Source organism: Nomascus leucogenys, chromosome 5 (assembly GCF_006542625.1).
Source record: "Nomascus leucogenys isolate Asia chromosome 5, Asia_NLE_v1, whole genome shotgun sequence".
Classification (NCBI taxonomy): domain Eukaryota; kingdom Metazoa; phylum Chordata; class Mammalia; order Primates; family Hylobatidae; genus Nomascus; species Nomascus leucogenys.
In genome coordinates this window covers 36461496-36477892 of record NC_044385.1, presented here as the reverse complement: position 1 = coordinate 36477892, position 16397 = coordinate 36461496, and the positions used below count along the sequence as shown (strand labels likewise).

The 16397-nt window shown below is 41.6% G+C and overlaps 1 protein-coding gene across 7 annotated transcripts in view; it reads left to right on the top strand.

Moving 5' to 3' along the window:
• Positions 1-16397, top strand: part of DAB1 (DAB adaptor protein 1) — a 1266417-nt gene that overhangs the window by 1238229 nt on the left and 11791 nt on the right. For 6 of the 7 annotated variants that reach the window (XM_003265137.3, XM_030812906.1, XM_030812905.1 and 3 more), the window contains 3 exons: positions 1401-1949; positions 11742-11869; positions 12220-12330. In XM_003265137.3, coding sequence (XP_003265185.1) covers positions 1401-1949; positions 11742-11869; positions 12220-12315 — 773 coding nt within the window. In that variant the 3' untranslated portion in view covers positions 12316-12330. The remainder of the gene's footprint in view (positions 1-1400; positions 1950-11741; positions 11870-12219; positions 12331-16397) is intronic. The other variant, XM_030812908.1, reaches the window with a different exon arrangement.

Here is a 16397-nt window from a genome sequence, read left to right as displayed (position 1 = left end):
CAGTTGAAGGAGGGTATATCTGTGACTGGAGCATGGAGTGAGGCACCCTGCGTTCGATCTCTCTGGGCTCACAAGAGTCAGTGAGATGACTCATAATGTCACCAATGCCATAACGCCCACCCATTGTCCCTTTGGAAGTTGCTAGGATACTCTGCATCCATTCTTCTTTTTTTTTCCTGGTCTCACTACACTGCATAGGTACATTCCTACTGACAGCCATGGAAAGGCTTATTTTGAGAGGCCAGGCAAAGCTAGCTTCTCTGTTCTCACTCTATTACCCAGGCTGGAGTGCAGTGAGGTGATCATAGCTCAGTGCTTCAAACTCTTGGGCTCAAGTGATCCTCCCGCCTCAGCTTCCTGAGTGCCGAGACTATGGGACTTTGAGCATGTGCCACCATTCCTGACTAATTTTTTAAAATTTTTGGTAGAGAAGAGGTCTTGCTATGTTGCTAAGGCTGGTCTCAAACTCCAAGCCTAAAGCAATCCTCCCACCTGGACCTCCCAAAGTGTTAGGATTACAAGCATAAGCCACCACATCTGGCCCTATTTTTTTATTCTCTAAAATTGGAATAATAATATACAGAAATCATGCATAATACCTCTAGCTACCATTTATTACATGTCTTTTGTATATAAACAACGTAATAAGTAACTTTCTAGGCTCTATCTAATCCAAACCATACTAGTAACTAACGTTTACTGAATGTTGATCCTGTGTCAGGTACAATACTGCACATATTAAATATGTACTCTCAATCTTCAAATCAACCCAATGAGATAGAAGGTGTTTGTACTCATTTTACAAAGAAGGTCATGGAGCCTTAGACAGATTTAAGAACTGCTCCCCAAATTACATAGATAAGAAGTGGCCGTTTGAATTTTAACCTAGGTCTCTAAAACTCCAACATTCAGATTCTTACTCACTTTGCACACTGCCTCAGGCCTGTGAAGGAAAGTATTGTAACCTGGTTTTACAACAAAGAGTCAGACTCTTACAGAGCTTACGCAATTGAGAGGGTCCTAAGTGCAGCAGGAAGAGGAGGCAAGGAGAAAACCCAGCACAGTCTGCCTTCCATCCTCTGCCCTGTCCCTGAGACACACAGCTTCTGAGGCTATGAGACTTTAGAAACTTTTAACAACTACAGAAATGTGATTATTAGCACTCTAGGTTTTTCTTACAGATCATCTCCTCAGAGAGGCTTTCCCTGACTACTTCTCTAGGATATAGGCTCCATGACAGCAAGGACTTTTGTCTTGTTCATCTTGGCATCTCCAGTCCCTGGCACACAGTCTGGCGCTTAGTTGGTGCTTGATACATTTCTGTCAATTACGTGAGTCCATGCATCTTTCTTTCCCAGGACACCAGGGAAACATCTGACTCTCCTTTTTCATTCTCCCAGGTTACGTTGCAATGGGCGCTGTCCTCCCGTCCTTCTGGGGCCAGCAGCCCCTCGTCCAACAGCAGATGGTCATGGGTGCCCAGCCACCAGTCGCTCAGGTGATGCCGGGGGCTCAGCCCATCGCATGGGGCCAGCCGGGTCTCTTTCCTGCCACTCAGCAGCCCTGGCCAACTGTGGCCGGGCAGTTTCCGCCAGCCGCCTTCATGCCCACACAAACTGTTATGCCTTTGCCAGCTGCCATGTTCCAAGGTCCCCTCACCCCCCTTGCCACCGTCCCAGGCACGAGTGACTCCGCCAGGTCGAGTCCACAGACCGACAAGCCCAGGCAGAAAATGGGGAAAGAAACGTTTAAGGATTTCCAGATGGCCCAGCCTCCACCCGTGCCCTCCCGCAAACCCGACCAGCCCTCCCTCACCTGTACCTCAGAGGCCTTCTCCAGTTACTTCAACAAAGTCGGGGTGGCACAGGATACAGATGACTGTGATGACTTTGACATCTCCCAGTTGAATTTGACCCCTGTGACTTCTACCACACCATCGACCAACTCACGTGAGTGCCCCTCACTTAAGACATAAAACCCAATGAGAGCCATAACTCATGTCTGGAGGTGGGGTTTCTGGGGTCAAATAACTCATCTCACTTGCATTAATCAGGCTTCTTTGTTTATATTATTACTACTACTACTACTACTACGAGCTACCAATTTAGGTACCACTGATCACATACAAACCTTCTTCATATGTTCCATGTTTATTTTTAGACTTATAATAATGCTAATGCTTAATGACAAATTTTGTTAGACCTGTTTGACAGAAAATGAAAGTGAGGCTCAAAGATGAAGACAATAGACAAAATGGTATTGAATTGAATGTAAGCCTGGTATTTTTCCACCATGCTACTCTGCCTCTTAAGATTTTGTTAGTTTGCTCATTCATTCCTTCATTTATTTATGTATAGACAGCTTATGATGACAGATTTTGGTGTGGCTTATTGAAATAAAAATGAATGCAAACTTTAAAAATTTGGGAACAAGTTTTAAACATTAGAATATAAAATAAGGATCAAGAGAAAACTTAGGGCAGAGATATGCAGCCATAAGGTCTTAAGTAGCTTTTATAGTTGAAGCCTCATTTTGGCTTAAAGCTTCTGGTAGTTAAAGAGAACAAAAAGATGGTGCTGCAGAAAGTTCTGGACTGGGAACCTAGAGATCAGATTTATCACTGACCAGTTTTGTGCCTTTGGGCAAAGCACTTTATTTCTATGAGCCTCGGTTTCCTCATCTGTGTAAGCGATGGGTTATTAAAAGGATTCAATGGTATATGTACTCAAACATTATGGAACTCCCAGAATTTGAAGTATCTTTTATCTTCATTATTAGCACATGTTAAGTGGTTTTTTGCAGTCCTGGACCAGGGTTCTGGTGTTGACTCCTCCACCACAAGCTGTGTCTTTGGGCAAGCGTATGACTTCTCTGAGACTCAGTTTTATCATTGGTAAAATAAATGAATTGGCATGCATGAGCAGTGTGCATCCTTCTAGTTCCAGCTTTCAGTGAGTCTCCTCCAGCTCACATTTCTTCTGCAAATATCTGGAAAACAGTGACTGTGCAGCCAAATCAGAATCCAGATACACTTGAGCACATGTACACTTGTTTGACACGATTCAAGGAAGGTGTTCTGGTGACTCAGCCTGTGCCTTGTCACCTGATAAGAGGAATGAAAAGGCTCATGCTACAGTGAGTTTGGTGGTTTCATTACTGTCACAGGTGATATGGATCACTGCATGGCCAATACTGTGAACTGTCAAAAAAAAAAAAACCTTAATGTTAATACAATTAGATTGTGCCATTTCAGCCAGGTTCAGAATGCTATTCTGAAAATGAATGCCCTCAACGTGTATAAACAACCCACTTGCACTCAGGCCATATGATCTACATAGTGGCGGCATCTCTATTTACACAGACTCACAGGGTTTCAATGAAGAATAATGAATAAAAAATGAAATGTTAGAGAAATGACAGCCATAAATGCATAAATAAGTAAGCATCTTCTTAAAAACAAACATCTCTCCTTCAATGGACTTGTGTGCCAGCTACAAATGAAAGAGGAGAGTTTAAGTTCTTTGAGGACAGGAACTGTCTCCATCATTCCTATACTTCTCATAATGCTAGCTTAGTGCCTGGCACTTGAGAGGCATTTGGGAAAGGTTATAGAGAATGAAATAAACAAAATGGAGATCACTTAGCTACTGTTATGTTTTAGAGCATTGTTGGCAACCTCGGCACTATTGACATGTTGGGCCAGATAATTCTTTGTTTCAGAGGCTGTCGCATTGTAGGATGTTTAGCAGCAAGCCTGGCCTCTAATCACTCTATGAGAGAAATGTATATCCCCTTCCTCTAGTGTCAAGAAAAATGACTCCAAGCATTGCCACAGGTACCCTAGGGATGAAATTGCCCCAGACTGAGAACCACTGCTTTAGAGTATTAGAAGCATCCTATAAAGCCTTCTGAAGATTCAGACACCTGCATAAATAAACTCCTGTTTATGCTTTCCATTGATTTCATTAGGTAAGTCTGAGCAGTATACCTGCCAGAACTGGCAACTCAGCTTGTGTTCTCAACCTTTAGTAAGCAAAAATCCACTTCAAATACAATTCAGGATCTAATTAAGCTAATATTTATTAAACATCTACTACCCTTCATGGTGTTTGCATATAGCTTTAAACCCACTTTCAGTATAGTTTGTTCCATAGTCATCTCCTGAAGCAAAACAGATGTTATTGCAAATTTTTTTCCAAAAACTGACTGTTGTATTTTGAACAAAATTAGAAAAACCAGTCTTTGTATCCTCTGACCCATCAGTATCCCCTTAAGAATGTTTTGGGAAGAGGATGGGTTGGATCAAAAGTGAACCTCGAATAGAAAGAGAAAAGCACAGTTGGACTGGATAGTGTCAGACAGAGCTCTGTTAAATGCCAGTGCTGCTATTTCATAGCTGTGTTAACCCTTCGCAAGTCACCTCACCTCCCTGAGCTGCAATTTCTCCATCTGGGAAACAAAAAAGTTACAATAACAACTTGCAGGTATTTGTATTAGGGTGTTTAATGGATGAGAAGTGCCTAGCACAGTGTCCAACTCATTGGCACATTATAAATAATAAATTAGGGGGTGGAGCCAAGATGGCCAAATAGGAACAGCTCCGGTCTCCAGCTCCCAGCCTGAGCGACACAGAAGACGGGTGATTTCTGCATTTCTGCTTGAGGTACCGGTTTCATCTCACTAGGGAGTGCCAAACAGTGGGTGCAGGACAGTCCGTGAAGCACACTGTGCGTGAGCCAAAGCAGGGCGAGGCATTGCCTCACTCGGGAAGCGCAAGGGGTCAGGGAGTTCCCTTTCCTAGTCAAAGAAAGGGGTAACAGACGGCACCTGGAATATCGGGTCAGTCCCACCCTAATACTGCGCTTTTCCAACGCACCTGGAAAACGGCACACTAGGAGATTGTGTCCCACACCTGGCTCAGAGGGTCCTATGCCCACGGAGTCTCGCTGATTGCTAGCACAGCAGTCTGAGATCAAGCTGCAAGGCGGCAGCGAGGCTGGGGGAGGGGCGCCCGCCATTGCTCAGGCTTGCTTAGGTAAACAAAGCAGCCAGGAAGGTCGAACTGGGTGGAGCCCACCACAGCTCAAGGAGGCCTGCCTGCCTCTGTAGGCTCCACCTCTGGGGGCAGGGCACAGACAAACAAAAAGTCAGCAGGAACCTCCTCAGAATTAAATGTCCCTGTCTGACTGACAGCTTTGAAGAGAGTAGTGGTTCTCCCAGCACGTAGCTGGAGATCTGAGAACGGACAGACTGCCTCCTAAAGTGGGTCCCTCACCCCTGAGCAGCATAACTGGGAGGCACCCCCCCAGTAGGGACAGACTGACACCTCACTCGGCCAGGTACTCCTCTGAGACAAAACTTCCAGAGGAACTATCAGACAGCTGAATTTGTGGTCTCACGAAAATCCGCTGTTCTGCAGCCACCGCTGCTGACACCCAGCCAAACAGGGTCTGGAGTGGATCTCTAGTAAACTCCAACAGACCTGCAGCTGAGGGTCCTGTCTGGTAGATGGAAAACTAACAAACAGAAAGGACATCCACACCAAAAACCCATCTGTACATCACCATCATCAAAGACCAAAAGTAGATAAAACCACAGAGATGGGGAAAAAAGAGAGCAGAAAAACTGGAAGCTCTAAAAAGCAGAGCACCTCTCCTCCTCCAAAGGAACGCAGTTCCTCACTAGCAACGGAACAAAGCTGGATGGAGGATGACTTGGACGAGTTGAAAGAAGAAGGCTTCAGATGATCAAACTACTCTGAGCTACGGGAGGAAATTCAAAACAATAGCAAAGAAGTTAAAAACATTGAAAAAAAATTAGAAGAATGGATAACTAGAATAACCAATGGAGAGAAGGGCTTAAAGGAGCTGATGGAGCTGAAAGCCAAGTTTTGAGAAGTACACGAAGATTGCAGAAGCCTCGGTAGCAGATGCGATCAACTGGAAGAAAGGGTATCGCTGATGGAAGGTGAAATGAATGAAATGAAGTGAGAAGGGAAGTCTAGAGAAAAAAGAATAAAAAGAAATGAACAAAGCCTCCAAGAAATTTGGGACTATGTGAAAAGACCAAACCTACGTCTGACTGGTGTACCTGAAAATGATGGGGAGAATGGAACCAAGTTGGAAAACACTCTGCAAGATATTATCGAGGAGAACTTCCCCAATCTAGCAAGGGAGGCCAACATTCAGATTCAGGAAATACAGAGAACGCCACAAAGATACTCCTCGAGAAGAGCAACTCCAAGACACATAATTGTCAGATTCACCAAAGTTGAAATGAAGGAAAAAATGTTAAGGGCAGCCAGAGAGAAAGGTCGGGTTACCCACAAAGGGAAGCCCATCAGACTAATAGCTGATCTCTCGGCAGAAACTCTACAAGCCAGAAGAGAGTGGGGGCCGATATTCAACATTCTTAAAGAAAAGAATTTTCAACCCAGAATTTCATATCCAGCCAAACTAAGCTTCATAAGTGAAGGAGAAATAAAATACTTTACAGACAAGCAAACGCTGAGTGATTTTGTCACCACCAGGCCTGCCCTAAAAGAGCTCCTGAAGGAAGCACTAAACATGGAAAGGAACAACCGGTACCAGCCACTGCAAAAACATGCCAAATTGTAAAGACCATCGAGGCTAGGAAGAAACTGCATCAACTAACGAGCAAAATAACCAACTAACATAATGACAGGATCAGATTCACACATAACAATATTAACGTTAAATGTAAATGGGCTAAATGCTCCAATTAAAAGACACAGACTGGCAAACTGGATAAGGAGTCAGGACCCATCAGTGTGCTGTATTCAGGAAACCCATCTCACGTGCAGAGACACACATAGACTCAAAATAAAGGGATGGAGGAAGATCTATCAAGCAAATGGAAAACAAAAGAAGGCAGGGATTGCAATCCTAGTCTCTGGTAAAATAGACTTTAAGCCAACAAAGATCAAAAGAGACAAAGAAGGCCATTACATAATGGTAAAGGGATCAATTCAACAAGAAGAGCTAACTATCCTAAATATATATGCACCCAATACAGGAGCACCCAGATTCATAAAGCAAGTCCTGAGTGACCTACAAAGGGACTTAAACTCCCACACAATAATAATGGGAGATTTTAACACCCCACTGTCAACATTAGACAGATCAATGAGACAGAAAGTTAACAAGGATATCCAGGAATTGAACTCAGCTCTACACAAAGTGGACCTAATAGACATCTACAGAACTCTCCACCCCAAATCAACAGAATATACATTTTTTTCAGGACCACACCACACCTATTCCAAAATTGACCACATAGTTGGAAGTAAAGCTCTCCTCAGCAAATGTAAAAGAACAGAAATTATAACAAACTGTCTCTCAGACCACAGTGCAATCAAACTAGAATTCAGGATTAAGAAACTCACTCAAAACCACTCAACTACATGCAAACTGAACAACCTGCTCCTGAATGACTATTGGGTACATAATGAAATGAAGGCAGAAATAAAGATGTTCTTTGAAACCAACGAGAACAAAGACACAACATACCAGAATCTCTGGGACATGTTCAAAGCAGTGTGTAGAGGGAAATTTATAGCACTAAATGCCCACAAGAGAAAGCAGGAAAGATCCAAAATTGACACCCTAACATCACAATTAAAAGAACTAGAAAAGCAAGAGCAAACACATTCAAAAGCTAGCAGAAGGCTAGAAATAACTAAAATCAGAGCAGAACTGAAGGAAATAGAGACACAAAAAACCCTTCAAAAAATTAATGAATCCAGGAGTTGGTTTTTTGAAAAGATCAACAAAATTGATGGACCGCTAGCAAGACTAATAAAGAAGAAAAGAGAGAAGCATCAAATAAACGCAATAAAAAATGAAAAAGGGGATATCACCACTGATCCCACAGAAATACAATCTACCATCAGAGAATACTACAAACACCTCTATGCAAATAAACTAGAAAATCTAGAAGAAATGGATAAATTCCTCGACAAATACACCCTCCCAAGACTAAATCAGGAAGAAGTTGAATCTCTGAACAGACCAATAACAGGTTCTGAAATTGTGGCAATAATCAATAGCTTACCAACCAAAAAGAGTCCAGGACCTGATGGATTCCCAGCCGAATTCTACCAGAGGTACAAGGAGGAACTGGTACCATTCCTTCTGAAACTATTCCAATCGATAGAAAAAGAGGGAATCCTCCCTAACACATTTTATGAAGCCAGCATCGTCCTGATACCGAAGCCTGGCAGAGACATAACCAAAAAAGAGAATTTCAGACCAATATCCTTGATGAACATTGATGCAAAAATCCTCAATAAAATACTGGCAAACCGAATCCAGCAGCACATCAAAAAGCTTATCCACCATAATCAAGTGGGCTTCATCCCTGGGATGCAAGGCTGGTTCAACATACACAAATCAATAAATGTAATCCAGCATATAAACAGAACCAAAGACAAAAACCACATGATTATCTCAATAGATGCAGAAAAGGCCTTTGACAAAATTCAACAACGCTTCATGCTAAAAACTCTCAATAAATTAGGTATTGATGGGACGTATCTCAAAATAATAAGAGCTATCTATGACAAACCCACTGCCAATATCATACTGAATGGGCAAAAACTGGAAGCATTCCCTCTGAAAGCTGGCACAAGACAGGGATGCCCTCTCTCACCGCTCCTATTCAACATAGTGCTGGAAGTTCTGGCCAGAGCAATCAGGCAGGAGAAGGAAATAAAGGGTATTCAATTAGGAAAAGAGGAAGTCAAATTGTCCCTCTTTGCAGATGACATGATTGTATATCTAGAAAACCCCATCGTCTCAGCCCAAAATCTCCTTAAGCTGATTAGCAACTTTAGCAAAGTCTCAGGATACAAAATCAATGTACAAAAATCACAAGCATTCTTGTACACCAATCACAGACAAACAGAGAGCCAAATCATGAGTGAACTCCCATTCACAATTGCTTCAAAGAGAATAAAATACCTAGGAATCCAACTTACAAGGGATGTGAAGGACCTCTTCAAGGAGAACTACAAACCACTGCTCAATGAAATAAAAGAGGATACAAACAAATGGAAGAACATTCCATGCTCATGGGTTGGAAGAATCAATATCGTGAAAATGGCCATACTGCCCAAGGTAATTTATAGATTCAATGCCATCCCCATCAAGCTACCAATGACTTTCTTCACAGAATTGGAAAAAACTACTTTAAAGTTCATATGGAACCAAAAAAGAGCCCACATCGCCAAGTCAATCCTAAGCCAAAAGAACAAAGCTGGAGGCATCACGCTACCTGATTTCAAACTATACTACAAGGCTACAGTAACCAAAACAGCATGGTACTGGTACCACAACAGAGACATAGATCAACGGAACAGAACAGAGCCCTCAGAAATGATGCCGCATATCTACAACTATCTGATCTTTGACAAACCTGACAAAAACAAGCAATGGGGAAAGGATTCCCTATTTAATAAATGGTGCTGGGAAAACTGGCTAGCCATATGTAGAAAGCTGAAACTGGATCCCTTCCTTACACCTTATACAAAAATTAATTCAAGATGGATTAAAGACTTAAATGTTAGACCTAAAACCATTAAAATCCTACAAGAAAACCTAGGCAATACCATTCAGGACATAGGCGTGGGCAAGGACTTCATGTCTAAAACACCAAAAGCAATGGCAACAAAAGCCAAAATTGACAAATGGGATCTAATTCAACTAAAGAGCTTCTGCACAGCAAAAGAAACTACCATCAGAGTGAACAGGCAACCTACAGAATGGGAGAAAATTTTTGCAACCTACTCATCTGACAAAGGGCTAATATCCAGAATCTACAATGAACTCAAACAAATTTACAAGAAAAAAACAAACAACCCCATCAAAAAGTGGGCAAAGGACATGAACAGACACTTCTCAAAAGAAGACATTTATGCAGCCAAAAAACACATGAAGAAATGCTCATCATCACTGGCCATCAGAGAAATGCAAATCAAAACCACAGTGAGATAACATCTCACACCAGTTAGAAAGGCCATCATTAAAAAAGCAGGAAACAACAGGTGCTGGAGAGGATGTGGAGAAATAGGAACACTTTTACACTGTTGGTGGGACTGTAAACTAGTTCAACCATTGTGGAAGTCAGTGTGGCGATTCCTCAGGGATCTAGAACTAGAAATACCATTTGACCAAGCCATCTCGTTACTGGGTATATACCCAAAGGACTATAAATCATGCTGCTATAAAGACACATGCACACGTATGTTTATTGCAGCACTATTCACAATAGCAAAGAGTTGGAACCAACCCAAATGTCCAACAACGATAGACTGGATTAAGAAAATGTGGCACATATACACCATGGAATACTATGCAGCCATAAAAAATGATGAGTTCATGTCCTTTGTAGGGACATGGATGAAACTGGAAAACATCATTCTCAGTAAACTATTGCAAGGACAAAACACCAAACACTGCATGTTCTCACTCATAGGTGGGAATTGAACAATGAGAACTCATGGACACAGGAAGGGGAACATCACACTCCGGGGACTGTTGGGGGAGGGGGGAGGGACAGCATTAGGAGATATACCTAATGCTAAATGACGAGTTAATGGGTGCAGGAAATCAACATGGCACATGGATACATATGTAACAAACCTGCACATTGTGCACATGTACCCTAAAACCTAAAGTATAATAAAAAAATAAATAAATAAATAATAAATTAGGAAATAGCATCATTTTTCTAAATATAGATTCATGAGAGTAAAAAGTATGCACTAAGTTTTACAATCATCATTCACTGTTTGATTTCTAAGTTCTATAACATTAGGAAAATTCAGCTACTAAATCAAGTCATGCCACCCCCTCACTTGGGTCTTAGCCAGTGACTGGTATTTTCAGTGACAAATTAGAAATTATTAAAAGAAGAGCGGTATCAAATGATATATTTGTTCTAAACCTCTGAAACAAATGAGAGGAGATGTGGGTGGGTCAGCCCAGAAAATGCATATCTTTTGTCCTTATAGAATCAAGTACCAGCTGTGAAGTTGCCATCAGCTACATCCATTTTCCCAGATCACTAAGACACTTACTCTTTATTCAACATGTATTTATTGAATACCTGCTATCTGCCAGGATTCAGAATCTAGTTCTACCAGTTGCCACGAGCAAATTAGCAAACTTCACTTTCCTTACCTGTCAAATTAGGATAACCTCTACCTCAAAGAGGTTTTATGAGGATTAGAGATATTGTCTGTAAAGTTTCTAACAGTGTTTGACACATGAAAGGCACTCAATAACGTGCCCTCTGATGAAACACAGAAAGAAGAAAGCAAACCATAGCCCAGTAGTTCTCAGCTTGATCATGCATCAGAATAACCTGTAGCGGGTTGTTCAAACACAGAGTCTCTGAATCAGTAGATCTGGGGTAGGGTCAGAAAATTTCATTTCTAACAAATCCCCAGATGCTACTGCTGCTGCTTGTCCAAGGACCATCCTTTGAGAACCACTGCCTTACCTATCAGTGTGGACGAGCTCCTTCCTGAAGTCAGATGTGTGAGAGGAAAGATCAATATGTACAGAGAAAGAATTCAAATATTCAACTGATTCCACCGGAAATAGGAAGAGGAATCCTAAGATTTGACTTGAATATAAGCAGATTCCTAACGTTTCTTTGGGATACATTGATGGCAGCCAGGCATTTAAGATGTCTCTTTTTCTGTGGTCTCTGTGTAGCTCCAACCCCAGCCCCTAGACAGAGCTCTCCATCCAAATCATCTGCATCCCATGCCAGTGATCCTACCACAGATGACATCTTTGAAGAGGGCTTTGAAAGTCCCAGCAAAAGCGAAGAGCAAGAAGCTGTAAGTGACCAGTTTATTATTTGTTTGTGTTTTTCCTTAAAATTAAGACCTCTGTAACTGAAATGGATAATGCATGAGGAAGCCTACATAGAAAAGAATGCTGGCTCAATCTCGTAAGTTCTCAAGGGGTTGCTAAAGGGGCTTTCTTTTGTGTTCAAATGAGTCAGCTGAAAAGGACTGCCTTTTTATTAAATTGTTACTACAAGTCCACATTTGTGGTGTAGCATCCTCTAAATGCCGTTGCACCCTCCTTTACAATAACTGATTGTGCTGCATGAAAGTATATCCAGTTGTCTTATATTTTCAGTGCTTGAAAAGAGAAAAAAAAGTATTGTCTTCTTGTGTTCTAGCCTGATGGATCACAGGCCTCATCCAACAGTGATCCATTTGGTGAGCCCAGTGGGGAGCCCAGTGGTGATAATATAAGTCCACAGGCCGGTAGCTAGATAGCGCAGGTCTGGGTAGGTATCTGTCCTTTTTATCTCCTTTACCCTTAAGCTATCTGCTTTCCCTTTTGGTTGTTCTTCACTTCTGAAGCCACATCCTCAATGTTTGCACCATGTCTCCTCGTCTGAGCTGTATTGCTGATGTTTGCACCATCGCTCCTTCCCTGAACTGTATTCCTGATGTTTGCACTATTTCTCCCTGCCTGAGCTATATTACCAGTGTCTGCACCATGTCCCTTTGCCTGGTGTCTATGTTCTACTTCGCCTTTTCTCATGGATGCATGACCTTTGACATATCCTGGGAGGTAGGGGTAGGGGTGAGAAGTGGGAACTGATCATAGTATTTTATTAATAATATGTTCTGCGTGGGTGGTGGTGATAGAATGAGGCATGGTCCATGCTACTTAGCATGGATTTAGTTTCTGAAAGCATCAACATTTTGAGATGGGCACATTCTGCCCACCCTGATAATTTCTCAGTGAGCCATGGTCCAGATGCTTTAATCTTTTAAGCAAAATGTCACTGCATTTGCCTACACTCTGCAGATCTAAAGAGGTCACCAATCAAACACAAAGAGAAGCCAGACTAAGAAGCAAAAACAAGCAGTGCTTGAAATAAGATTGATCGAGATATAAGATCAGAGGCAGCCCTTTTTGTCTAGCCAGAGAGGACCCTGCACCCTGCACCCTGCACCCCGCACCCTGCACCCTTTCTGATGTGAAATTCAAAGGCCAGAGATGTGTAGCACTCACTTCTGAGGCTGTGCTGTTTGCACCTGTGCTGCAGCATGTGGTTTGCCACCAAATCACTTCAGATTCCATCAGCAGCTACTTTGAGAGAGATGTACTTACATTTACTAGAAGTGGCTTTTGGCACTTGAATTTCAATACATCTGATTTGATCGAAAGAAAGAGGAGCTGATGAAGCAAACCTTCTTAGGAGACAGAAGTACACCTTGTTACCCAGACATGATTTCTAAGGTCACTTCTTGACAAATGTGTTCAATTTTCAGATACTTTCTTAGTTTTCTATAAACACACAGGACTGCAAGGCCATTCCCAAAGGGCTCCTTTTTTAAGTTCTGAACAGCATGGTCAAAACCATTAAAATGGTAAACAGTTTTCTCCACTCATAAATGGATTCTGAGGCTACCTCAGAATTAGTCTTAGTCCACATGTAAGTTAGACAGTTATTGAAAGCTAATATGGTATTTTGAAAGTGTATTTTGTTAATAGATATTATGATTAAAGAACCTAACACACTGTGTAGGTTGCCACATTTTGTATCAGTGCAATAGCACACAATAATATGTCATGCCATGCAAAACCACCTGCAATTCACTTAGAAGTTCACTCTTGCAAAGCTACTTTGGGAGTTGATATATTGAAAGCAAAGTCAATGTTTCAGGAAAAAGAAAAGTTGGGGACTATGGGCAGACTCCTTGGGAGGATTCCCCACGAAGTATTTTACCCCCTGCCTAAGTTGTATTTCACGTGCTCAACCTTGCCTTGAAAAATTTGATGAACTAGAGGTGACAAGAGCCATTCATCAGGATAACAGCAAACATCATCCTAAAATTGAAGTTCTTCTAGAAAACAAAGATGACTTACACCATTTGCAGATCAATGTATTAAACCCTCATCTTTATGAACCTGTTGAGCTCGAGACAATCCTACAAGCCAAACTGTTTCATGGGGCTTTGGTCTGTTCCACATTTAATGCTCTGTCCAGCACCCCAAGCCACAGCTGAGCTGTAAATGGACATAGCACAGTAGTGTGGGAAGAACTCAGGATTTGGACTTGAGTTTAAATCCTAACTCAGCTACTTAATGGTGGGAAATCTTGGGCAAGAACCAAAATTTATTTTGAGTCTTGGTTTCTTCATCTGCTAGAAGGGGCTTATATTCTCCATAATGGTAACTGAGATAGTTTATGTTGAGTATCTAGCACAGAGACAGACACTGAGTAATCAGCTTAAAATTCAGCTTAAAAAAATATCTAGGTTCTGGAACAACATTGTTTGAGTTCAGCATCTGGCTCCACACTTCCTGGCTATGTGACACTGCTGAGATTTTATAATTATTCTCTATCTTATTTTCTTCATTTGAAAAATAAGGATAAAAATAGTGTCCACCTCGTAGGGTTATTGTGTGAACTAAATAAAGTGATGTATGTGAAGCTCTTAGCACTGTGTATAGCACATAGAAAGCACCTGATAGATGCTAGCTACCCTCATCATCACCATCACCATCATCATTATCATCATCACATATATCCAATTAATGCAGACTCCCCGATCTCTTGGATTTTATACATTTAGCTTTTATGTATAAGGCCATTGGTTGGGAAGTTTTGCTTTGTACTTTGTCTTCAGATAATTAATTTTCAATATGTGTCACAACAGCTTTGGAAGGGAAAAAAAGAAAAAAGCCTGCTGCTTAGCTCTCTGGCTTGCCCCATCCCATAATCAGAATGGCCCTGGTTTGGGCCTCACACAGCTCACTGCCAAAAAATGAGCTGTCTTAGAATCACATGCAAATCAAAATAAGTACCTCCCAGCTCCAGAGGAGGGCTGGACTGTAATCTTCAGTGAAGTAATTTTCTCCCTTTGAAAGCTTAGCCTGGCCACTTCACAGTTATCAAGATTCAAGTGCCAAGGGACAGATGCCAGCTTTGCAGACATAGCCACTATGACACACACGGGAGATGTCTGGGAGAGCCATTCTGGGTCCCTCCATCGGCAGCAGCACAAGCCACATTTAATCTTTCCATCTCCATCCCATTCCCCCATCCACTCAACTGAAAATTTACTGACTGCAATTTCTTAGTGCCTTTCCAAACATTTGGAGAAGAGAGACCATGCAGGGATAGTTATGTCCATGGCTTGATTTTTTTCCCCTCCGCTTTCATACGGTTGGAAAGCAAGAGTCCTGTCCCTCTTATCACCCTTGCAACCATTATCACCAGCTGTTTTTTGTTAGAAATACCCGCACAATTCTGAGTAAGTAAGGATGACATCTGTTGATAAGCTAAAGCCATATCACACCATAGTAAGAGGAAACAGATGAACTCAGTCCCCGCAGGTGGAAGCTTCAGGGCCAATCTCAAACAGCAGTTCTGTTTCAGCAATAAAGGAAACTCTCTTCAATTACTTCACTTTTTTCCCCCTACCCTCCCATCTGGGAGAATCACGTGTCTTTGAAAGACTGGGTCAACAAGGGCAAAAAAGAACCAAAATAATATTGTAATGACTGGTATGGGAATGGCAGGTAATTTATACTTCACTGATGTGTTGCTGGAGCAATTTTAAGGGTGAAATGTTAGCTTTTGAGGAGATGAAAGAAAAATGAAAACATTTATTTGGTTAAATAGCTAAGTAAATAAACTGCCTATCAGACTTTCCCAGCTGTCAAGTCAGAGTAGCATCTGTAACAATGGGGAATTGTTTGGTCTGCCTTCCTTAGTAACAATAGATATTGCCATAAATAATAAGTTGCTGTCATTTTTTAATATGGATCTTCGTGGTGGGAATGCAAGACATATAACATATTACCTGATGGATTTCTAGTGTTCAAGGGAAACGAAAGCTGAACCTCAGATGCTTTGGGAAGAAGAATCTTGAGAGAGAGAGGAAGAGAGAGAGAGAAAAAAAGGAGGAAGGGAGGGAAGGGAAGAAAAGGAAAGAAAGGAAGAAACAAAACACAGAGTCAGGGGCCTTAGGTCTGATTTCTACTTCCAAAGCAGGTCACCTTAGGTAAGCATATATCCTTTCATATGGATAAATACAGATAATTACAATAGCTGTCTCCCCAAGCTGTCCAAGAATCAAATAATATCATAAATATGAAAGTGTTTTATAAGCTTTGAAAGTAAAGTACATGTATTTGGGATTATTATTACCGTTCTCTTTTTAAATACAACCAAACAACAGACCCTTAAAGAACCACAAAACAACAGAAAATGACCTATTTTATGGACACAGAACTCAATGACAAGTCCAACCTAAGTTTTTGGAGGGCACAGTGTCCCACTTCCTTGGACCTTTATGAAGAGACTCCCTGTTGAGGTCCTGTAGCTAGAAA